Source organism: Aotus nancymaae, unplaced genomic scaffold (assembly GCF_030222135.1).
Source record: "Aotus nancymaae isolate 86718 unplaced genomic scaffold, 86718_ANA_hifiasm-v0.15.2.pri h1tg000014l, whole genome shotgun sequence".
Classification (NCBI taxonomy): domain Eukaryota; kingdom Metazoa; phylum Chordata; class Mammalia; order Primates; family Aotidae; genus Aotus; species Aotus nancymaae.
The window spans coordinates 42,231,074-42,255,757 of record NW_026988425.1 but is presented as its reverse complement, the minus strand read 5'-3'; the positions used below and the strand labels follow the sequence as shown (position 1 = coordinate 42,255,757).

Genomic DNA, 24,684 nt, shown 5'->3' with positions numbered 1-24,684 from the left:
AGGCAACCTGACAGACTCCCAAGCAGGGACCAACTCGCCTCCCACACTTGACCATCTCTCCAGTGGTGGGACGCGGAGTCCCCATTGGCCCCCATCTCCTCTCACCTAGCCCCAATTGGTCGGAGAACCTCTCACTCCGCTCCCGTTGGCTCTCGCCGTCTCTCGCTGCTCCGTCATTGGCAGGTGGGCTCTCGTGCCACCACACGTCAGTGTCTCACACCACTTCCTCGGTCCTGATACTTTGTCCCCACCCCTTTCCCCCGCCCTTCCAGCCACGAGGGAAAATCTTAGCGAGTCACCGCCTCTAATTTCCTTCTGATTGGTAGAAGCCGGACTGGAGGGCGGGCGCTGCCGGGCAACTGTACCGGTCGCGATTGGTTGCAGGAGCCACTGTCCCGCCTCCCAGCGACTACCGGCGGTGCTGGAGTCGGGTGGGTTGGTGGCTATAAAGCTGGTAGCGGAGGAGAGCCGCTGGGGACTGTCCTTTCGCGGCTCGCTCACTTTCCTCTGCTGCCGCTCGGTCACGTTTGGTGAGTATCCCGCGCTTGGGAGGAGAGCTGGGCTGCGGAGGCGCCGCGGGCGGGGTGTGGGCCAGACGGAGGCGGTGTCCTTGACTAGGCCCGAAGGAGCTCGGACTCTGGGTCAGAACGGAGGTGTGGACCTTGCCAGGGAGGATGGAGCACTGTGAGCGGGGCCGGGCGGGGGCTTCCTCGCCAGGAACCTGAGGCCGACCGTGCCGGATCTGAGAAGGGCCGAGGACACAGGCGAGTCGCGGAGGGGAGAACGCGCGAGAGAGTTGAGGGCTAGGTGTTCTAACGATATAGTAGTTGCAGGTGCCAGAGAGGCAGCTGTGACCGCCAAGAGGGGAGTGAGGGGTGTCAGGAGGGAGATGGAAGATTTGGGCTGCCAGGGCGTTTCCAGAGCCTTAGTTAAAGGTGGATGCCAAAGGATGGGTAACATCTTCTTAGGCGGAGGCTGGTAGGTTGGCAGGGGGTGTGTCCTGCTGCCACATATAGAGTTGATGGAAAGAAGGGAAGCGGGTAGCATTACTTTTCTTCCTCAGCTCAGGTGCAAAAAAAAAAGCGTTCACAACCGTGATTTAGACCTGGCTGAGTACCGGAGCTTAGTCTGTACTTGCTTCAGATCTCATAGATCACTGGCTCCCGCCTTCCTGCCTCCATATTTTTTTTATGTCTGCGTTTTTAAATTTAGGCTTCCTTGGCGTTCTGAAATCTCGCACCTCCCTCTTGCTAATAGCTTCGGGACCAGCCATAGGTGATATAATGTAATGTACAAGCACTCATAGAGTCCTCACACAAGTAGGTTTTGAGTTAAGCTAAGGATATTTCAAAGCAAGTATATGGAGTCTGAAAACGCGCGTCTGGTCTTGACCAGCAGTAGAGAAATGATTATTCTGATCCACTTTGGAGGAGGGATCTGGGGAACAGATAATGTGATGTCGTTCCTGTCTGTCATGCTTGTCCCTATGCCCTTAGCTTTAATCCATCACTAGCTGCTTTCACTGCTCACTTCTGCTGCAGCCCCCCAGCCTCCCGAGGATTCTCTTGCGGACCTGCTGCAGTAGGATGATGTGTTCTGGCTGCTGCTAACTAACATTTGCTCTGTTTCAGGCATGAATCATGAAAAACAATGACAAGATAACAAAATTAAGACAAATAGAAGTGCTCCTAGAGTTAACAGCTTTTTCCTTCTGAGATGGGTTTTGGACTTTATTGCACAGATACTATTAGATGAGAGGCAGCTGAAAGTCCTTAACATTATCCCTGTTAGTGGTTCTTTGCACTTGAGACACCTAAAGAGCTTATGTTCTTTAAACTTTATTTTTAAATTTCAATTATTTTTGTGTGGAGAAGGGGGCAGGGATAGCATACCTTATGGGAAGAGAGAAAGGCTTGCTTTATGTCTACCTTTGTAGATATTTCTCACCTCAGTGTGTAAGTTTGTCCTTTATTCAATTCTAATTTAGTTCAGCTCAATTCCAGTATAATCAGTAACCCCAGCACTTAGAAGGTATGTCCTGTGCTGGGGGGAGGGAAGGGTAAAAGGATATTTTATGTTGGGAGCTGTAGGCCACATCATTTGGGACTTGCTTTAATTTTGTTTTTCTAATTAAATATTCCTTCAGATTGTTTTTACATCTTGTTTCTTTTAAATGTGGGTTGATTTTGAGATTTTGACTTAGATTTTAGATAGCTTTTCTCAGAAGAAATGCAAAAACCCCAGATACTGTTGTAACATGGGTTTCCTGGGTCCTCTAGAATAATTTAAAACCTGGTTAGGTTTTCCATAATCCAATGGAATTGGGTATGAGGAGATGTGGTTGGAGAAATTTGTTTTGCTACATATCAGAATCTCTAATTTCATTTAGAAAGGAATATAGTCTTATAATTTTATGCTGGAGTACTGTAGAACCTAATATCATAGAAGGATGTGTGATATTTTTATCTTTTTCAAGAAGACGGTATAGATTTAAAGGTGAGACACATGTCCTTAGTCCTAATAATAGGACTAGATTCTTTTTTTTTTCTTCTTTTTTTTTTTTGAGACAGAGTCTCGCCCTGTTGCTCAGGCTGGAGTGTAGCAGTGTGATCTCAGCTCACTACAACCTCCGCCTCCCAGGTTCAAGTGATTCTCCTGCCTCAACCTCCCCAGTAGGTGGCACTACAGGCATGTGACACCATGCCCAACTAATTTTTTTGTATTTTTAGCAGAGACGAGGTATCACCATGTTGGTCAGACTGGTCTCGATCTCCTGACCTCAAATGATCCATCTGATTCGGCTTCCCAAAGTGCTGGGATTACAGGCGTGAGCCACCTCACCTGGCTAGGTCTCAATTCTTAATCTCTTCACCCTAATGCATGGCGTGTGTTGATGTTCATTAATGTCTGTCAACTGAGTGTAGTTATATCAGTAGTGGAGAGGCTAATCTTTCAAAGCTTGAAGTCTTGCCTTCATCTTTGCAGAGTTTGTGGTTGTGTGTGGGTGCATATGGAAATGATTGTAAGACCAACAAATTTATTTCTTCTGATTCCATTTGGCCTTCTTACATTTTTCACCTTGGGATCTGGGAACAATTGGAACCTACCATTTGCCTTGAACCGTAGCAGTAGAGAGCCAATTTCTTTAAACTCCTGGACACTATGGTGCTGTAGCTCATCTCAAAAGTGATAGCAGGCTATCCTGGACACACTGCTTATAGAGTAACCCTGCTGTGCAAGGAGCAGTAATAAATTTAAAAAGTAATAGCAGAAAGCACTTACTACTGAGGGCTGCTACAAGTATTAAATCTAAAAGATCTGTCCTCTAGTAGTTATAACTCCAAATTCAGCCACTGAAAAATATGGCAATTGAGTACCCTTTACTTCAAGGTCTTAAAGGGATTTCAAAAAATCAAAATATAGCCCCTCTCCCAATAGAAGTGTAGGAATCCTGTATGTATAAGAAGACTGCCCATAATTAGTTTTCCATAGAGAGTAGGCTATGTAGACTTGGATGTGAATGACCTACTTGTGTAGACATGCAGGTCCCTGATTAGAAAACTTATTTTCTGTGTGAATTATCTTGGAAACCTTCCAGAAAGAGGTGACTTAGAACAGGGCCTTGAAGATGAGTAGAATCTCTGATAGTCCAGTAACTCTGGGAGGAGGCAGGGATATCCATGCTTTTTACTTGGAGAACTATACCAGAGTGTACAGGTTTGGGCAAGTCTTTCCTAACAGTAGTTTTTACTTGCTTACTCCTAAGGAAGAAAGGTTATCAACTTATTCTTAATTTCCTAGATTTATCTCCTGTAATAGTGAGAAAGACCTACAGGTAACTACTTATATTTAATGAACTTCTCCAACCACCTGTTTGAATCAAGGCTAAGGAGGGAACCAGAAGAAAGTATTCAGAGCTCTGAGTTAACTCTGGAAGAAACCATCATTGCATAGACCTGATTTGCCCTAGGCAGTCTTCTCATTCTTGTGTTTTAGTCCTTGCCAAACTTAAAATGCCTATATTGCATCCTAGGAGTCTGCAAACCTGCTTTGTGGTAACCTGCCTGGCTACTTACCATTCATTAACTGCTTCCTGACCCTTGTTGATTCCTTCTGTCACTCACTCTGAAAAGACCTGTTAGAAATAAGCTTGTGATATGCTTGAGACTTTGGCAATACTGGTTTAGTCAGAATAGAGAAACCCGCCTCACCCCCCAATCCCCTAGAACTGCAGAAGACTACAGAAAACCTAATCCCACTCATTGGTTCCTCCTCAAATTGCCATTTACTGCCTTCATTTCTTTTCCTGGTCTCCAGACCTCTTTCTCCTGAGAGTCTCTTTCACAATTGATCATATGGACTCGGATCATGTTATCTTTAAGTGACACAGCAGTCCTTTCTGAATCTTCCATTTATTTCTTCTTTGCTTTCTGTGTCTCTCCTACCCAACCTCCCTTTCCAATTCAAGTAATCAAAATGAAAAGAGGGGCTCGGACAAGGTGGCTCATGCCTATAATCCCAGCACTTTGGGAGGCCAAAGTGGGTGGATTGCTTTAGCCCAGGAGTTGGAGACCAGCCTGGGCAACATGGCAAAACCCCATCTCTACAAAAAATGAAAAAATCAGCTGTGTATCATGGCATGCGCCTCTAGTCCTAGCTACTTGGGGGCGCTGAGGCAGGAGGATCACTTGAGCCTGGCAGGTCGAGGTTAGAGTGAGCAGTGACCATGCCACTGCGTTCCAGCCTGGGTAACAGAGGGAGACCCTGTCTCAAAAAAAAAAAAAAAAAAAAAAAAATTGAGAGAATATAAGCAGTTCAAGGGAAATGTCTTTGACACAAGTAGTGTCAAATGCATATACGTACATGAACATCAAGAAGAAATATTATTATTTAAATAGTCTTAACATGGAGAAGGAATCATGTTTTTCCCCCACCAATAAGAACTGGTCTCTGTGGTCTGCTTAATTTGCAGAGGAGAGAGGCATAATTTGAGATAATGAAAAACAAAACATAGGTTATTTTCTCAAAATAGGTATTGTGCTGTAATTAGAGACTTTTTTGGAATATTGTAGTAGTCTTTGCTTACAAAACTCAAGATTTCTTTCTTTTTTTTTTTTTTAGACAGAGTCTCACTCAGTTGCCAGGTGCCAGGCTGGAGTGCAATGGCACGATCTTGGCTCACTGCAACCTCCGCCTCCCGGGTACAAGCAATACTCCTGCCTCAGCCTCCCGAGTAGCTGGGACTACAGGCACATGCCACCACACCCGGCTAATTTTTGTATTTTTAGTAGAGACGGGGTTTCACCATGTTGGCCAGGATGGTCTCGATCTTTTGACCTCATGATCCACCCGCCTCGGCCTCCCAAAGTGCTGGAATTACAGGCGTGAGCCACTGCGCCCGGCCCAAGATTTCTTTCTTTTTGGGAGGGATAAGTGGGTAGTAAACTTAGTTAATGAAGTACAAGGTGCTACAGCTATGAAGAGCTCTTAAATTATGCAGTTATGTAAACAAAATAGTAAAGCTTTATTAAATATTAATAACATCTGAATGTAGTCCCCAGTGAATCCGTTAAGAACAGATGCTAAAGTTGCCAATAATTAGAGAGCAAAGGAAATGGTATATGCTGTGTTAAACGTAGAAGCTATTGTCTCAAGTAACAATCAGTCTTTGAAAACAGATGGACTGAAGAATATGTTCCAGTCACCTTTGCAAATTATTTCTACTTAATTTACATAATGTTTAATGCTCCTTTGTCTAAATGCGTAATTTTTCAACATAAGCACTAAGGGGGAAATAACTTGTAAAAGGTTGAGAGGGTGAAAGTGGCAGTGTCGAAAATAAGTGAAAATGATTAGGTCTTGCTCGAAAAAATACCTTTATTTTCTTTGAAAGACACTTATAAGAACTAAGGTAATAGTCAGTGTATTGGTGCTTTATGTTACAAAGTGTTTTCACATATTTTATCATCTCAGCAATCCTTCACAATGATCTGGGGAGGGCAAACATATTAGCTTCATTTTATAGATGAGGAAACTGAGGCCCAAAATTGCTTCCAAAGCCACAATCTCTTAAGTGCAATGCCGACTCTTGAATGCATAGATCTCTTTACTATAGAAATTTGCTAACTCATTACAACTTGTTTATATCCTTTCCCCCAATTCTTGAAAACTTTGGTTTAAAGCCTGAATTGGTGACATGGGCTTCTTATTTCCTTGAGGTTTTTTTGGTTTCTTTTCACACAATAGTGGGCTTCTTATATTCGTTTATTACCAGCACTGAACCTACCACTGTAAGGGCTAATAAAATAAGGGGGTAAATGTCCTATAAGCTTCAGGTATGATTTTTTTCTAAGCAAATGTCAAATTCTATTCTGCATAATGTAATTGGATAAGGAATTGCTTATTTTAACTCACTTTGAATTGGACTCATTAGTATCTGAATTTGGGTAATGATTTATAACTTTAAAAGAAGTTCTTATTTGAAATTCCTAGTGCCCGAAGGAGGAAACAGTGACAGACCTGGAGACTGCAGTTCTCTATCCTTCACACAGGTATGGCATCCTGTCATGCTGCTTAAGGAAAGTGTTCCTCTCTAATGGAAGGAGGAAATTTGTTATCCTAGAGCAATAACAATTTGTTCGTGCCCTATGTTCTTAAAGGCCCTTTTAGGGTTCTACCTTATCTTTAAAATTTTGTTAATGCCGTAATGCTTCAGGAGACTAATTTTGTGTTTATTAGATGAATGTTTAACATCTAGAAATGAATTTTAGAAATTAGTGTTCACTTATAAGAGAAAAAGTACATATAATAAAATGTAACTATGAACTACTTAATCAGAAACAATCACCAGTAAGCATGTCGGCCAATAGTGCTTTTTAAATTACAGCCTCAAAAGATATTTATCTGGGCTGTGGATGAATGTTTAAAATTACATGAGAATGGGCTGGGCACAGTGGCTCATGCCTGTAATCCCAGCACTTTGGGAGGCCAAGGCAAGCGGATCACCTGAGGTCAGGAGTTTGAGACCAGCCTGGCCAACATGGCAAAACCCCATCTCTACTAAAAATACAAAAAAAGTAGCCAGACATGGTAGCTGGTGCCTATAATCCCAGCTGCTCCCGAGGCTGAGGCAAGAGAATCACTTGAACCCAGGAGTCAGAGGTTGCAGTGAGCCGAGATTGCGCCACTGCACTCCAGCCGGGGCGATAGAGTAGGACTTCGTCTCAAAAAAAAATTATGTGAGAATGGACAGTAATTGCAAATGTGTTTCAACTAGTAATCTAATTATTTGCAGCCATTGCTTTCTCATATTGCCAGGGAGTGTTTCTCTTATGATACTGCTTTTTTTTGTATTTCAAGATTATGATTTAGATTAGAAGTCTAGTACAATTTCATTTATTCAACATTAGCATCTACCATATGCCAATTAGTGGGCTGGGTACCAGGGACACAAAAATGAACAAAGCACGGTTCCTGCTCTGCAGAAACTCCTTGTTTAATGCAGAGAGGCTAAGCCTAAACAGTAGAGGAGAAGCTTGGCAGAATATGAAATATAAATTGAGTTTCCCTTATCTGAAATGCTTGGGACCAGCAGTGTTAAAGATTTTGAATTTTTTTGGATCTTGGAATATTTAGGAAAACATACCAGTTGACCACCCCAATCTGAAAATCCAAAATCCAAAATGCTCCAATGAGCGTTTCCTTTGAGCATCATGTTGGTGTGTTCAGAGTGTTTCAGATTTTGGAGCATTTCAGATTTTGCATTTTTGCATTAGGAATGCTCAACCTGCAGCATCTTGACAATGGTTAGACATGCAGTTTGGAAAGATAACTGTTGGCCTATGACAGAGGAGAGAGCAGAGGCAGAGCTCAATTAGGAGGGAGTGATGCTGAAGTCCTTCCCCAACACAGCCATTGAGGAGCTAGGTTAGGACTTCCCTTGCACCAGTGTCCTCACCTAGTTTCCCTCCCCATTTTTCCCCTTTCCAATTCTCTTTCATTTCCAGATTTATTCTCATATTAATTTTATTGGTCCTTTTTTTTGTTCTAGGCAGGAAGCATTCAAAGAACATTAGCAATTCCTTACCTTGCTTTACTGACTCTCGAAGTAGGGTATGGAGTTTCTTTTGTCCACCAGAGGGCGTGAGCCCTCACTTCAGTGAAATTTAAGACTTGAGTCCTCTGTTAGTACTACTTTGTTGGAAGACTTGAAAGGTTTACAAAGTTCTCTGGTAAAGTTGCCTTTTCTCTCCTTTTTTAAGAATGGAATTTAAAAATAAAATGTATGTATTTTATTATATACAGAATCTTCATTATTATCCTTAGACTTATTATGCATACAGTACTCTGAAAAATAATAAAATGCATTATCTGGGGCCGGGCGCGGTGGCTCACGCCTGTAATCCCAGCACTTTGGAAGGCCGAGGCGGGTGGATCACGAGGTCAAGAGATCGAGACCATCCTGGTCAACATGGCGAAACCCCGTCTCTACTAAAAATACAAAAAGTTAGCTGGGCATGGTGGCGCATGCCTGTAATCCCAGCTACTCGGGAGGCTGAGGCAGGAGAATTGCCTGAACCCAGGAGGCGGAGGTTGCGGTGAGCCAGGATCGCGCCATTGCACTCCAGCCTGGGTAACAAGAGCGAAACTCCGTCTCCAAAAAAAAAAAAATAAATAAAATGCATTATCTGTAAAAAATTAAAAACACATGTAATTTTTTTTAACCATCAGGTTTTTAAAATTCTACTTAGAAAGTTTTGGTGATTCATTTATCCCTTTATTCTTAACATAGTGAATTAACCAGAATATTCTATTCTCTGACAGGATGAAGAATGAATACCATAATGTGAGCACCTCAGACCTTTAGCTAGTCTTTTCTTCTTATATCTAGCCTATTTCAGAGAGCATTTTAAAGGACAATATAAGAGCACATGTTTAATAGGAGAGTTAAAAGTAACATTGCCAGGCGCAGTGGCTCACGCTTGTAATCCCAGTGCTTTGGGATCACTTGAGGTCAGGAGTTCAAGACCAGCCTAACCTACATAGTGAAACCCCATTTCTATTAAAAATACAAAATCAGCTAGGCATGGTGGCACACACCTGTAATCCCAGCTACTTGGGAGTCAGAGGCAGGAGAATCGCTTGAACCCGGTGACAGAGGTAGCAGTGATCCGAGATCCCACCATTGCACTCCAGCCTGGGCAACAAGAACAAAACTCCGTCTCAGAAAAAGAAAAAAAAAGTAACATTTGAGACCAGAAACTCTATTAACTTTCTGTTCTTCTAAATGTCATGAAAGCAATTACTTCTCTGTATTAATTTTCCTGTCTACTTAATCAGTCTCTTTCTCAATTTGAACCAAAGACTCAATATTTAAGATTAGATGGCTTTTTACCAAGAACATAATGGAAAACAAATTGGCTGTCAGAAACCCTCAGAGGATGAGTAATATTGAGTTGGACAATGTAAAAATGTTCCTTTTTTTCTACCAAGGTCAGAATTGGAATTCACTTTCTATTTGATGTATGTGGATTTTAGTTAACCTACATTTTTTGTTTGTTTGTTTTCAAATGAAACAAGTCATGTATTTAACGTACGCTATTTAGGAGTGATAGAGTTGTATCTTATTTTAGAAGTGCTATAATACAAAGAATTGATCAGAGCTGGTCAGAGTGTGACAAATACGGATTAATTCTGAAATTGAAGACTTGCATTATAACTTTTTATAGAGAATTGTACAAGCATTACAAAGATGATTAAATATGTTGCCCGTATTGCTACGTGATGTTCTTAAATTTAGTTGCTACTAAACTAAATTTGTTAGTGTGCACAAGTATATTGCAAACTGATTTATACCTTCAGAAAGATATATACCTGTTCATTTTATTTCCAATAGTGTTAAAAGCCCCTGAACTAGGCAAGGAAGACCATACTGTCTTCAGCATGCTTACAGCAGTTTGAAGAGTTAAAAAGAATCTGAAGGGTAGCCTTGTGGGAAAGTCTGGGAAGGTGGTTACTCCTACTTTGGTGACTTGAGAGATCATATGTAGGAGCTGATAAGCCTATGGACTAGCCTTTTTCTGTTAACAGTAGTTGTAGATCTCTTGTGGGCTATCTAGTATCTTATTTTACTATAAACTTAGAATCCATGCTTAGTGGCATATTAGACAGCCCTTTTATATTTTCATTTCAACTTCAGCAAAGTGGGCACCAACTTTTTCAAAAAATTGATGGGGAGAGTTTGTTGAGGCTCAGAGTGAGGATGGATGAGTAGAGCATTTCAAGTGCCTCATATCCAGAAAAGCAGTAGTCTTCCATTTGAGTTGGAGATACAGGAAAGGGGTTGAAGATGAAGGGAGTAGGAATGTAAGAGAGCCTTATCTTTATCTTTATCCTTATCTTTATCATTCTTGTTAGGTTTTAACAAGAATGAGCCTCCCTTAGTCTTTATGCTCCTGTCCCTGAATGTTGGTGATGACATTGTTTTTCCTGTATTGAGTACAGAAATATGGTCAGTAATTTGGGAGTTAAGAGGATATAATTGGGAAGTAGATTGTTGTGTTTAGGGGTTTTTCCTTCCGTTGTGGAATTGACTAGCCACGGTATATATACTGTGCCTGGTAAAATGGGCCATACAATAGTCTAAGACATGAGGAGACCTTATGGAACTTGCACTTAGTTGAGGTGACCAGACGAATCTGCTTAGATGCCACATCAAAATACCATAGACTGGGTGGTTTAAACAACAAACATTTATGTTCTCATAGTATGTCTTGAGTCTGGAAGTCAGGGTACCAGCATGGTTGGTTCCTGATGAAGGCTCTTCTGGATTGCAGGTGACTGTGTCCTCACATGGCACAGAGAAAGTGTGAGAGTGTGAGCAAGCTCTTGTGGTATCTTCTTCTAAGGGCGCTAATCCCATCATGAGGGCCCCACTCTCATGACTAAACCTAATTATTTTCCAAAGACCCTATCTCCAAATGCCATCACATTGAGAGTTAGAGCTTCGACATATGAATTTGGTCAGAGGACACAGACTTTCAGTCCATAACACAGGCAGATATTTGGGAAGTAACATAGTTGAAACACTAAATGCTGTCATTCATACTATCTAAAGAATCTAGGATGTAATAAATTTAAGATATTTCATTGTCAGTTAAATTAAGATACAGTGCTTTTTTGATTACTTAGAATTTTTTAAAGAGCTCTTTTAGAGTTAGACATAGATTTTTGTCATGTGTCACTTGCACATTCAATAAGATGGAAAATACAGGGCCGGGCGCGGTGGCTTATGCCTGTAATCCCAGCACTTTGGGAGGCCGAGGCGCGTGGGTCATGAGGTCAAGAGATCGAGACCATCCTGGTCAACATGGTGAAACCCCGTCTCTACTAAAAATACAAAAAATTAGCTGGGCATGGTGGCGCATGCCTGTAATCCCAGCTACTTGGGAGGCTGAGGCAGGAGAATTGCCTGAACCCAGGAGGCGGAGGTTGCGGTGAGCCAAGATCGCGCCATTGCACTCCAGCCTGGGTAACAAGAGTGAAACTTCGTCTTGGAAAAAAAAAAAAAAAAAAAGATGGAAAATACAAGTGAAAAAACACATAAGGAATCACTAAATTCCTCATACTTAGAGGCTACCTTCTGAATTGTTTGTAATACTTGTAATTTTCCATAAAACATCCTCTGTGCCACCAAGAGAATTGATGATGTAGCATTCCTTTCAAGAGTCCAAATAAGAATGGGAAGGTTTTGGTGCTGGCCTTCAGCTTTGCAACTATGCAAAGCCAACCTACTTTGACTCCTGCTTAGGGATTCACTGCCATCTATTCTCTTCCCAGTCCATTTGGTTCCTAGGGGGTTAAAAGAGTGCTTCAGTAGTATTTCTGGGAATTTTTTTCAGGCTCTTGACTGTCATCTGCAAATGTTGATGCTGGCAATTTTTATTTTCCCATGTGTAAGCAGTGACAGCATCATAATTGGCTTCTGTCTGACAGCAAATGTAAGAGGAATCCCAATTTCTGAAATGTTACCCAAAAAAGTGACTTTTCATTGACAAAGTATGATGATGTAGAAGGATAGGCAAGAAATGCAAAAGGAAATTTAGAAAGTTTTCATGGGTAGTATGTGACCTATGTGATGTAGGGCTATAAAGGATTTCAATAAACAGAAGCATGAGGTGGATTGCTGAAGAAAATACTTAATGTTTTTGGATAAAGAACATAATAATTTGAGAGTAAAGAAAAGAGGAAAGGTTATGTAGGTAAGTAGTTGTGAGATGGGGAAAGATGGGTAGTATTTAGCATTTATCCTTGATTGTTGACTTTGGAGTAGTTCTCTTTGTTTTCTGCTATAGATTGTACACATAAAAGATAAGAATCATGTCTTAAGTCCCATATAGGAAGGAAGTAGATAGGTAAACCTAACTGGAAAAATGTATGTAGGTGTTGGTGAAATGGCAGGACCAAAGGCAACTTGTCTGGGCCTGATCTCTTCACTTCCTCAGTGGTGGTTCTGAGTGCTGGTTTGGCTGAACTCCACTTACCAGGGAAAATGACATAAAGGAAACAGGGTTTGTGTGGAAAAAGTAGGGGTAGAGCAAAGTGGAGACGGTCTCTGTTCACTTAATGTATCTGACAGTGTGCTTGTCAAGTCATAAAACACTCGAGGATAGAAATCTGGAAGTCATTCTATACGTTTTCTTCTTTCCCTAATACCTAGTCAATTACAGTTTCTGCCAGTTCTTTTGCTTTTTCCATGTTTTTGGAAACTCTTCCTCTTCATTCCACATGTAGTAAGTAATTGCTCTAGTTCATGACCCATGTCTTATCTGGACTGCCATGTCAGCTACCTAATTCATCCATTCACAGTACCAGTGACTGTAAAACAGCATTAGTGATAATAAAACAGTAGCTGTCAAACTTTTCGACTGTGGCCCCCAGTAAAAAATATACTTGGTATTGCAACTTAGGTATACTTTATATATGTATGAATAATTAAAACAAAAGGTTGATTCAAGAAAAATCCTTACATTTACCCTGTGCCATGCAATCTTATATCATGTATTATTTTCTGTTTCATTTTTTAAAGTGTGTGCTTGCCATCCACTAATTTGATTCTGGAGTTGGAAAAACACTGACCTGACAACTAATGTCACCATATTATTCCTTTTTTAAACTCTCGGATGGCTTCTTACTATCTTCGTGATAAATTTAGCCTCCTGCCTCAGCATACCAAAACCTTCATGACCCAACCCTTACCTACTTCTCCTAACCTATTATTTGCCCCACTCACAGGGGCTCACTTTTCATTCCAATAAACAAGTAAAGCTTTTTATCATTCCTTGTAATCTGTCTTTCTTCATGCTGTTCACTCTGTTGGAAATCTACTACCCCCTGTTTCTTCAGTGCTTTACTGGTTACTTCTATCCATTTGTGGGGCTCAAGTCAGGCCCCTGTAACCAGGATGCTTTCCTTTACACTCCTTGCTCTACCACCAGGCTGGGTTAGATGGTTCTCCATAATAAAATGTGGCTCTCAGTGTTGTTACTTGTTTATTATCATGTGTTTTTTCTCTCATCCCATAAAATAGTGAGTATTTGAGAGGATAAGGAGGTCTCCCATTAAACATCCCAAATGTTTAGCATGTAACATTGGCATTGTTTGGATGAATGAAAAAAAAATGATACTTCTGTTTAGAAGGAAGATACAGCTGGTATCCCTTAAGGCTTTTTTTTTTTTTCTACAGACACAGTCTCACTGTCACCCAGGCTGGAGTGCAGTGGTGCAGTCACAGCTCACTACAGCCTTGTCTTCTGGGCTCAAGTGATCCTCCTGCCTCAGCCTCCCTGGTAGCTGGGACTACAGGCATGAACCACTATGCTCAGCTCATTTTTTAAAAAATTTTTTGGCCCAGTGCAGTGGCTCATGCCTGTAATCCCAGCACTTTGGGAGGCCGAGGCGGGCGGATCACCTGAGGCTGGGAGTTCAAGGCCAATCTTGTCTCTACTAAAAATGCAAAATTAGCTGGGTATGGTGGCACATGCCTGTAATCCCAACTACTCTGGAGGCTGAGTCAGGAGAATCACTTGCATCCGGGAGGCAGAGGTTTTTTTTTTTTTTTTAAGAGATAGGGTCTTTCTGTTTTGCCTACGCAGGTCTTGAACTCCTGGGCTCAATTGTTCCTCCTACCTGGCCTCCAAAAGTGCTAGGATTACAGGTGTGATCCACTGCACCTGGCCCATTAAGACCTTTAGTTGCAGAGTGGCAGAGGACAAATGACATAAATATAGGAATTGACTTTCATTTTTAGGTATCAAGTTAGTGGTGGGTTGACAAACAAGTGATACAGAATGTTCATGAATCAGTTTGGCCCAGGTAACTCATAAAGCAAGACCTTTGGGTCAATGAAATTCTGCCACCTAAGTAGCACCATCCAATTATGTCATACCTAAAAAGGAAATTGAGTTGTAGACTTTTAGGTTTTGGGATTCTTTCTCTAAAACTGAGGAGCTGTGCGACTCTTCAAAGCCTGGCAACTACACGTTGGTTCTTATGCTATCTGGGTTCTGGTTAGAAGGCTGATGGAAGTACTCAAGAAAGATTAGAAGGTGGGAAGAAGGTATCTCTTGTTCTTGTCAGTGGCGGCAGCAACAGTGGGACTTTGGGTCTCTGGATTCCAGCTCAGCTGCAAGAAGTGCTAGTACTGTAGCAGCTTCAGCAGGAGTGTAGGCTCATGGGATCTGAATAACCACCTTTCCCCCTTAGTTCTTCCGGGCCAGCCAACAAGTTTGTAACTATTTCCCTGTATTAAACTCCCCTTTGTTTGAAATATCTGGAGTAATTTTTCTTTTCCTGACTGATACAACCTGTTAAAGAAGCTGAAGCTCTGATAGGTTAAGTGCCCAACAGTGGTCTTGAGTAGCTAGCAATTTTTGTTACTATTGCTAAGTAAGTCTAGACACAACTTTTTAGTCCGTTTTTGAAAAAGAGGGGCTGGTTTATGATGAATAAATGACTGATTTATTTAAACTTTTGGCTGGTCAGGTAATTCTGATGTGTCAGCCATATTTCAAAATGTCATTGTATTTTATTTTATAGTTCTTTACAATATAGGAAATCTTATTTGAGTGTTGTTTACTTCTAATAATCATGTTTTAAATCTAGAGACGCCCAATTTTGAATAAAATGGAAGCCTTTCTAAAAGGCTATAATTTTAAATGATAATATTCCATTCATACAGTAAATGCTACTTTATGTCACATGTATACAGTTGACGGCCCTAAATACTAAACTTAAAGAAACTAAACTGATATTTCAGGTGATTGCTAAACTCTTAATATCTATTTCTCAATTTCAAACTTGAAAACCAGCAACTTATAACCTAAAACAATGTTATTCTGTTTTTCCTTTCTAAAGCTCTTTCACCATGCCTGGGTCGCTTCCTTTGAATGCAGAAGCTTGCTGGCCAAAAGATGTGGGAATTGTTGCCCTTGAGATCTATTTTCCTTCTCAATATGTTGATCAAGCAGAGTTGGAAAAATATGATGGTGTAGATGCTGGCAAGTATACCATTGGCTTGGGTCAGGCCAAGATGGGCTTCTGCACAGATAGAGAAGATATCAACTCTCTTTGCATGACTGTGGTTCAGAATCTTATGGAGAGAAATAACCTTTCCTATGACTGCATTGGGCGGCTGGAAGTTGGAACAGAGACAATCATCGACAAATCAAAGTCAGTGAAGACTAATTTGATGCAGCTGTTTGAAGAGTCTGGGAATACAGATGTAGAAGGAATCGATACAACTAATGCATGCTATGGAGGCACAGCTGCTGTCTTCAATGCTGTTAACTGGATTGAGTCCAGCTCTTGGGATGGTATGTTACATGACTATTCCCCCTGCCCCCAAAATTTTTTTCTGAGGTTGAATAGACCCAAATGACACTTTAATTAATGCAATATGCAAACTTTTGTTATTTATACTTGTCGGATAGATTGAGAAAGATATCATACCTGTCTGTCATTATCTGAATTGTGAATTGGTTATCTTGTAGGACAAATGTATGGTCTATTCAAAAGGTAGTCAGATGTAGTCAGATGGATGACAGAGCCTTGGCAGATGAATTTTTAAAAAATTTAGAGCATTTTCTTTCTTTATCAAAGATGGGAAAAGCATATTCTGGGGAAAATATAACATATCAATTTCCATGTATGATTATAGTGTTGACTACCTTCTTGTGAAATTAACAAAAAGTATTTTTCAGGACGGTATGCCCTGGTAGTTGCGGGAGATATTGCTGTATATGCCACAGGAAATGCTAGACCTACAGGTGGAGTTGGAGCAGTAGCTCTGCTAATTGGGCCAAATGCTCCTTTAATTTTTGAACGAGGTAAGTGCTTGGAAAAGTGGGTTTTTTTTTTTAATTATTAGCACAATATGCTAAGAAATTTGAAAATAGAAATAGGAGCTGTCACTTACTGAGTGTTCATTAAATGCAGGTACTACCACCTGCTAAGAGCTTTGTGTATGTTATCGTATTTAATCTTTTTCTCTTCTTGAGACGGAATTTCGCTCTTGTTGCCCAAGCTGGAGTGCAATGGTGCAATCTCAGCTAACCACATCCTCAGCCTCCCAAGTAGCTGGGATTACAGGCACGTGCCACCATGCCTGGATAGTTTTTTGTATTTTTAGTAGAAATGGGGTTTCACCATGTTAGCCAGGCTGGTCTTGAACTCCTGACATTAGATGATCCACCCGCCTCAGCCTCCCAAAGTGCTAGAATTACTGGTGTGAGCTACCACACCTGGCCCATATTTAATCTTTACAGCAATTGTATGAGGTCGGTGGTGTCATCCCCACTTTACAGAGAAGTGAGTTAATGTAGGATTTAAGTGATAAATAGTAACTTGTTCATAATCACTGGCAAGTTTAATTTGTCTTCAGTGTAGTAGAGTAACTGTGATCTTTGTTAGACTTATGAAACTGGCATAGAGAGTTGTATACCAAAGGAGTTAGGACTGTCCATCGATACTGTTATATATCATTTCACATATGGGCTTCGTCTTGTGATTTCTGTAAGTGGTGAGAATTGATCAGATAATTAAGGAAGGTCCTTAGATAATGCAGTATACTGACTAACATACAGACATCAATAAGCAGAAATATATAGATATCTTCTTTTTGGTTCTAATAGGACTTCGTGGGACACATATGCAACATGCCTATGATTTTTACAAGCCTGATATGCTATCTGAATATCCTGTAGTAGATGGAAAGCTCTCCATACAGTGCTACCTCAGTGCACTAGACCGTTGCTATTCTGTCTACTGCAAAAAGATCCGTGCCCAATGGCAGAAAGGTGAGTTTTGCCCATTTTCCTTGGTTTTGGTATCTGTTGAGAGCAATGTAATGTACTAGTTATCTTTGGTGAGCAACTACTTTGTGGACATTCTTCATTTAATGTCCTTTTACCATTAATTCCTCATTCACGAAATAGCATTTTCCCGTAGTTTCTGGGAAAGTATAGTTTACTTAAAGAGGTGAACTTTGGAAATGAGGTATATCTCTGCAAAAATACCTAAGTCAGTTTACCCATTGTAAAAAAATCAAAGTGGAGCGAAAGAAGGTAACTTGAATTTTGTTCATCTTTTGAGAGAGGTATTTTAACAAGGTTTTGGCGTACAGCTGCGATTTAGGGAAAACTAATGAAAATAAATTACTGAAGTGATCTTCCCCCAACCATAATCTCTTTGCACTTGACCTGTGAATTTGTATTTGCTTTTTTACTGTCATCATTAATCTGGAAATGTTGATGAGGCACTGAAAGTTCAGTATTTGCGTTAGTGCTATCATAACACATTATTACGTAAAGCACACTTTTTCTATAGTCCAACTTTGCTTTTTAGAGGTTGTGAGAAAGGGTTAAAAGTCATATTCAATAAGAAATGTCAGTGAATTTAGTGGCTCTGGATATGAAGCATTCTTGCAGTGTGTATTAACAGAACAGGGATTTTCTAACTTTTTTATCAGGACCCACAGTAAAGAAGTACATGTTACATTATATGTGTATACCAGACTGAAACAAAAATGGCATGACATTACTTACCCATGCTGCAGGTTATAATAGTTTGCTATTTTTCTACTCTCTTTTGTTTTTTAAAATACTCTTTAAAAAAAAAAAATACTAGTCCTGATCCACTAAATTGATTATATAACCTGCTAATGTGTATGACTCTTAAATTTGAAAATTAGTGACATAGTACTATATATTGTTTCATCTTTGAATGTCTTTTTAAATGTACATTTTAAGGTATAGAGAGGTTTCATTATACAGTGTATTTGTGGTTGCTGTTTAAACTAGCCTTATTCTAAAGTCGAATTTTCTAATTTCCTTTTCTAATTTCCTCACCTTATTCTGAAGTCAAACTTTAAGATTTCATGACTTACATGAATTTCATAGTTTCCTTGGACTTATCTTTCAGAGGGAAATGATAAAGATTTTACCTTGAATGATTTTGGCTTCATGATCTTTCACTCACCGTATTGTAAGCTGGTTCAGAAATCTCTAGCTCGGATGTTGCTGAATGACTTCCTTAATGACCAAAATAGAGATAAAAATACTATCTATAGTGGCCTGGAAGCCTTTGGGTAAGAAGAGTTATTCTGAGTTTTTCCCTTCTATATTAGAGTATTTTTAATATCTGTTAAGCTAGTATTCGTACAGACCTGAGAAATTGAGAGTCAAAAGAATCTTAGACGTTGTCTGGTCTAATCTATATGTCTCATCAGTGAAGAATCTGAGTCCAGAGAGGTGGAGGTTTACCTGCAGAAATCCTTTAATCATTTCGACTCAGATGTTCTGATTTCTTTCTTTTAGCTCCATTCATGTTGTCACGATAAAATAACTGCACAAGGGCCTATATTCACTACAGCAGCCTCTTCACTGCTCTCCTTGCCTCTCTCAGCGCCCTGCCCCCATACCCTTTTCCATCCTGCACACTGCCACAGCTGAAGTCGGCTTTTGTACTCCACCTGTGTGTTTCTCACTTTAGGCTCCCTAGCATGCTATGCATGTTCAATTCATTCTGTTTCTCCCTGTGCCTCATGTGTCCCTTCTCTATCTGCTAAAATTATACTTGACTTTTAAGACTTGGCTCTTATAATACCATGACTTTTCTAATTAAATAGACATTATTATGGAATTGAAATAGTAATTCTATTCAGTGACAAAGCTACAGTGAGTCCATTAACCTATTCAAATCAAGCAGTCTTAACTTGATTCTGAAACATTTGAGAAAAAGAACCATATATGTACAACTGTTATGATTTCCATAGCAATTAAAATGCTGCTACTTGGCTTTAATAAATGGGAAAACAATTATATACACTTACAGCTTTGAATACTAATTAGGCCTGCTGTTTAGTATAATAAAAAACATAGGCTTTGAACACTGTAAAACTGTAAAATAAACCTTTCAGGGATGTTAAATTAGAAGACACCTACTTTGATAGAGATGTGGAGAAGGCATTTATGAAGGCTAGTTCTGAACTCTTCAATCAGAAAACAAAGGCATCTTTGCTTGTATCAAATCAAAATGGAAATATGTACACATCTTCAGTATATGGTTCCCTTGCATCTGTTCTAGCACAGTAAGTATAAATTTCACCTACGACTTAATTCCCCTTGTTTGGGAGATGTTAGATTTCTAAGACCAGATCTGCTGTCAAGCATGTTGGTGGTAGATCACAGAAAATTTTATTTTGAGGCTCTCAAATCTGCTATTGTCCATTGACTTGAAGGATGTATGGATTGAGGCTACAGTTCTTCCAGAAGTATTTGTTAATTTCATACTGGCTTTCCCAGGTCCTGTTTTCATGTTCTTTTTAATTCTTAAACCATAAACCCCTGGTTGACAAAGTAACTTGTTTTGTGGCATAACTTTCACAAGTTCTGTCATTCCCGGGATGAAAACTCACATGCTGTAATATTAAAACTAAGTTAGATTCCCTCCTGTAATATTAACACTTTGAGTTAGATCCTTAAGATCTTTAAGTTAGATTCTACTTTAACCTACAGCCTGAATATTATTCCTACTAGCATAGCTTGCCACACATTGTAGCTTTGGATCTATTAAACTTCTTAACTATTTTTACACCCTTCATAGGTACTCACCTCAGCAATTAGCAGGGAAGAGAATTGGAGTGTTTTCTTATGGTTCTGGTTTGGCTGCCACTCTCTACTCTCTTAAAGTTACACAAGATGCTACACCAGGTAAGTGCTGAATCTTTCAACAAGAATGTATTGAGAACTGAGGCCAGGCACAGTGGCTCACACCTATGATCCCAGCACTTTGAGAGGCCAACACAGGCAGATCACCTGAGGTCAGGAGTTCAAGACCAGTTTGGCCAACACGGTGAAACCCAGTCTCCACTGAAAATACAAAAAATTAGTCGGATGAGGTGGTACAGGCCTGTAGTCCCAGCTACTTGGGAGGCGGAAGCAGGAGAATCACTTGAACCCGGGAGAGGGAGGTTGTGGTGAGCCAAGATCATGCCACTGTACTCCAGCCTAGGCAACAGAGCAAGACTCTGTCTTAAAAAAAAAAAAAGAATGTATTTAGAACTACTGTAGGGAAGTTGATTTAGTAGACTTCTCAAGTGAGCACCTGAATCTGTCCCATAGATCATTACAATATTTTAGTCTTCATTACTTCTTTAGATAGGTTTTTACTTTCTACCCTAAAAATCTACCTTATCCAAAAAAAAAAAAAAAATCTACCTTATCTGAATAAAGGATAGGACTAAGTTATCTAATTTTCATAGGCTTATGGTCTTGGCTATATTTAAGGCCACTTTTGTGCTTTCCCTGAGCAGGAAAGAGCAAAAATGTAGAGAAAAACTGATGAAAACTTGACATTACTTTTTAAAACTATACCATGGGCTAGGTACAATGGCTCACACCTATAATCCCAACACTTCAGGTGGCTGAGATAGGAGGATTGCTTGAGGCCAGATGTTCAAGACCAGCCTGGGCAACATAGTGAGACCCCAACTCTGTAACAAATAATAAAATAATTATATCATGGATTAATTGTAGACAAGTTATTTACAGTTTCAAATTCTCCTTGTTTCTTAACTTGTCTACTGGCAGATACTCAATAATAGATCTCTAGTCTGAGATCATAGGAAGTTTGTCAAATAGATACCATCTTATCTTTTAACTAATCAGTACCGGTAGTTTTAACAAAAATGAAAAGTTATTTTGTCTCATTTGGCAACATTTTACTTAGGCTTCTTTTGGACATGCTTTTTTTTTTTAAGTCTTTTAATATTGGAATTATTTCCTATTTTAGGATCTACTCTTGATAAAATAACGGCAAGTTTATGTGATCTTAAATCAAGGCTTGATTCAAGAACGTGTGTGGCACCAGATGTCTTTGCTGAAAACATGAAGCTCAGAGAGGACACCCATCATTTGGGTAAAAATATTAAATGGTCTTTAAGTTAACCCAAAAGCTTATTTGGAGGGCTGATATTATTAAGGATGCTACATATAAGATAAGGATATCAAGACTTTACTGAGTACTAATCTGATGTCAGTGAAAATTGTAGGAATATGTGAAATTTATCTTTAGTTTCATTACCAGATGAGTTGCATATTATAACTAATTATAGATATTCTCCCTTTCCTTTAGTCAACTATATTCCCCAGGGTTCAATAGATTCACTCTTTGAAGGAACGTGGTACTTAGTTAGGGTGGATGAAAAGCACAGAAGAACTTACGCTCGGCGTCCCACTCCAAATGACGACACTTTGGATGAAGGAGTAGGACTTGTGCATTCAAACACAGCAACTGAGGTAAGTAAAAGAGTTCCCATCTCCGTATCTTAGGGTTTAGGAGACCTACTGGGATTTAGCAACTTAAAGAAATGTCAGTAAAGCAGAGTAATTCATAGTAAGGGCTCTAGGAGTAGATTCTAGCTGTGCTATTTCCAATTGTATAAAGTGCTTTGCATTTGAATTGTTAGTATTTTAAGAATATACAGTGTATACCAGGTTTTACTAATGATACCAGGGTTTAAAGGAAGACTGATGTAGAGAGAAGGTTCATTTGTGGTATGTGTCTTGGTGAGAGATGGAGTAGAGAGACAAGGATTCTTTCACATCTCATCCCAGATCATCGTCAAAATCTGTCCTCACATTGTCAAGGAGTGACAGTCATAGCTATGATTTGAATTCCTATTACATGCTAGGCACTTTACTTACATTTTCTTATTTAATCCTTACAACAACCTCCTTGAAGTTTATAAATGATACTGTCCTCCCTTTAGAGATGAGCCTCCAAGAAGTTATATTACTTGTCCAGGATTATAATAGCTAGTAAGTGTTGAAACCAGGTTATAAATAAGGACTTTATAACCTTGAAACTACTTATTTATCTGCTTATTACAAGTTTGATAAATGCATAATCTTGCTTTTTGCTATTAAACAAATTAGTTAGTAAGTCAAACCACCAGTGTTTGAGTTGCAAATACAAGATGTAACAAGTGAAATACTATATGTGGTGGGTCTCTGTGGCAGGCTTCCTCTCTCCCCGATATGGATAATTATAAATTAAATTCACTATAAGGTGGAAGATGGATATTTAGTTCCCTTCATGAAAAGTTATATAGAATATATATTTAGTATAAACTTCTCCAGAATTGTCCTTTATTAAGTTTTTTTACAGAAACTTTAATTGGTACCATGACTCACAGGTTAGGGGGCGAAGAATCCTAAGAGCCAACACCTTTTTTCCTTTCATTTTAGCATATTCCAAGCCCTGCCAAGAAAGTGCCAAGACTCCCTGCCACAGCAGCAGAACCTGAAGCAGCTGTCATTAGTAACGGGGAACATTAAGATATTCTGTGAGGTGCAAAACTTCAGGGTGGGGGTGGGGATGGGTTGGGAGTATGGGAACGGTTAGAGGAATGGAGTGTCTGGGGATAATTTTAAAGGATTACATGTTACGTAAATTTTTATGTGACTGACATGGAGCCTGGATGACTATCGTGTACTTTGTAAAGTCTCTTTGCTCAGTTTGCTGACATACTTCCTGTTGTGGTCTGGCCAATGCCAAATGTACTCGAATGATGTGAAGGGCTCTGTAAAACTTCATACCTCTCTGGCCATTCATACGCATGATGTTTGATTTTTAAACATGGTATAATGAATCATGTACTTCTGTCAGAAGAAAGCAGAGGTACTAATCTCCAATTAAAAATTTTTTTAACATGTAAGAATTTTGTACTTTTAACAATAAGATTACAGAAAGTACCTGTGGTTTTTGAAAAACATTTATAGCTTGCGGGAATGTGGTCTTAAAATGTGATATGCACAAACCCTTTGAAAATAGCAAGACAAACCTCCCCTTTTTCTAAAATTGATAAATCCTGAAGAGGAAAAAAAGAATTGGGACAATAAAACACTGGCTCTGGAATCTGGAATTTTGTTTAAGTCCAGGCCAGCAGTGACAAAAGTTATTGTAATGACCTCTGAACAGAGAGACACTGCCATTGAACAGGCCTCTGGTATAGCAAACATGGTACATGTAGGAGCTGTGAATGTAGCTCTAGGTGTGCCCCTGAATCAGCTCATGGTAGATTATGCTAAACAGTGAGATGTAATTGCAGGTGTAGATGAGGAAGTTTGTTGTTGTAATCCTTCTTTGCACCTTATTTTAAAGAATAAATGAAACATTTTTCTGGTTGCCTTTTTAAAAATTTAAAATGGAGGGGAAGAATAGGGGCAGGGCATTGTTAGGTTACTTCTGATGCTTCAGTGTTATAAATTCAACATATAGACTGACAACCTAAATTAATGGTGTGGCACAGTTCTTTTTTTTTTTTTTTTTTTTTTTTTTTTAATCTGTTCAATGAAAATAAGAAGGTACAACCCTAGTTCTGTAGTCTGACTAGAGGGATTCCACTTCAAGGTCTGAAAGTAGGACTTTTACCTTAAAAAAAAAAAAACAACAACAAACAAAAACTATCACACAGGGTGGATAAGAAGATTGGTTAAACAGTTTTGTGTAGATTTTTGGTGCTGAACTATGACATGAGCCTTATAGATTGTAAAATAGAGATAGTTGGAGCTAATGTACAGAATAAATTTTTTAAACTTTATTTGCTGTTAAATTCTGTGAAGTTTCAGTTATCTAAAATAAACACACAAATATGAAAAGTAATGTTTCCAATTGCAAGGTAATGTGTAATGTAGTGTTTGTAAGATACTCTTGTCTAATATGAACTAGTAGTATTTTGATTTGTACAGTCATAATTTGTTAAAATGACTTCATTTTAACGTTCACTGATGTAGATTAATAATGTAAGTTCTGATTCAAAGAATGGTGGGAAAATGGTGCATGCAATACTTTTGCAAGTGTTGGGGAGATCGGTATGTTTTGAAAAGAGTAATTTAACTTTTGGGTGCCAGGAAATGGGTTTTCTCAAAGTCCATTGCCGGCAATGGGCAGGCCCGCTAATACTGGCACAGAGCATTAATCATACACCTTATTAATGGTGAGGTGAATAACTTTGAAATAAAGTTTTAGAGAAATATTTCAGATACTTGAGTATTCTTTTTCACTCTTAAACTAACAACTTAGGCAAGAAATCAGCTAATATTCTATTTTTAAATATGGGCATTA

The 24,684-nt window shown here is 39.4% G+C and overlaps 1 protein-coding gene across 2 annotated transcripts; it reads left to right on the top strand.

Moving 5' to 3' along the window:
• Positions 1-428: 428 nt before the first annotated feature.
• Positions 429-24,595, top strand: HMGCS1 (3-hydroxy-3-methylglutaryl-CoA synthase 1). Of its 2 annotated transcripts, XM_012449527.3 has the most exons (11): positions 429-530; positions 6,493-6,551; positions 15,415-15,872; positions 16,260-16,385; positions 17,190-17,354; positions 18,478-18,643; positions 19,475-19,645; positions 20,161-20,267; positions 21,349-21,474; positions 21,691-21,854; positions 22,806-24,595. In XM_012449527.3, the coding sequence occupies exons 3-11, from the start codon at positions 15,425-15,427 to the stop codon at positions 22,893-22,895; spliced, it is 1,563 nt and encodes a 520-aa protein (XP_012304950.1). In that variant the 5' UTR covers positions 429-530; positions 6,493-6,551; positions 15,415-15,424; the 3' UTR covers positions 22,896-24,595. The 2 variants fall into 2 exon arrangements, with proteins under 2 accessions (XP_012304950.1, XP_012304951.1); XM_012449528.3 differs by lacking the exon at positions 6,493-6,551.
• Positions 24,596-24,684: the final 89 nt, after the last annotated feature.

Bases quoted from the DNA above. Each gene is read 5' to 3' on its own strand.
- HMGCS1 (XM_012449528.3), top strand. From the start codon at position 15,425: ATGCCTGGGTCGCTTCCTTTGAATGCAGAAGCTTGCTGGCCAAAAGAT. The intron at 17,355-18,477 runs GTGAGTTTTGCC...CTTATCTTTCAG, and splicing joins CCGTGCCCAATGGCAGAAAG to AGGGAAATGATAAAGATTTT. The intron at 20,268-21,348 runs GTAAGTGCTGAA...TTCCTATTTTAG, and splicing joins TACACAAGATGCTACACCAG to GATCTACTCTTGATAAAATA.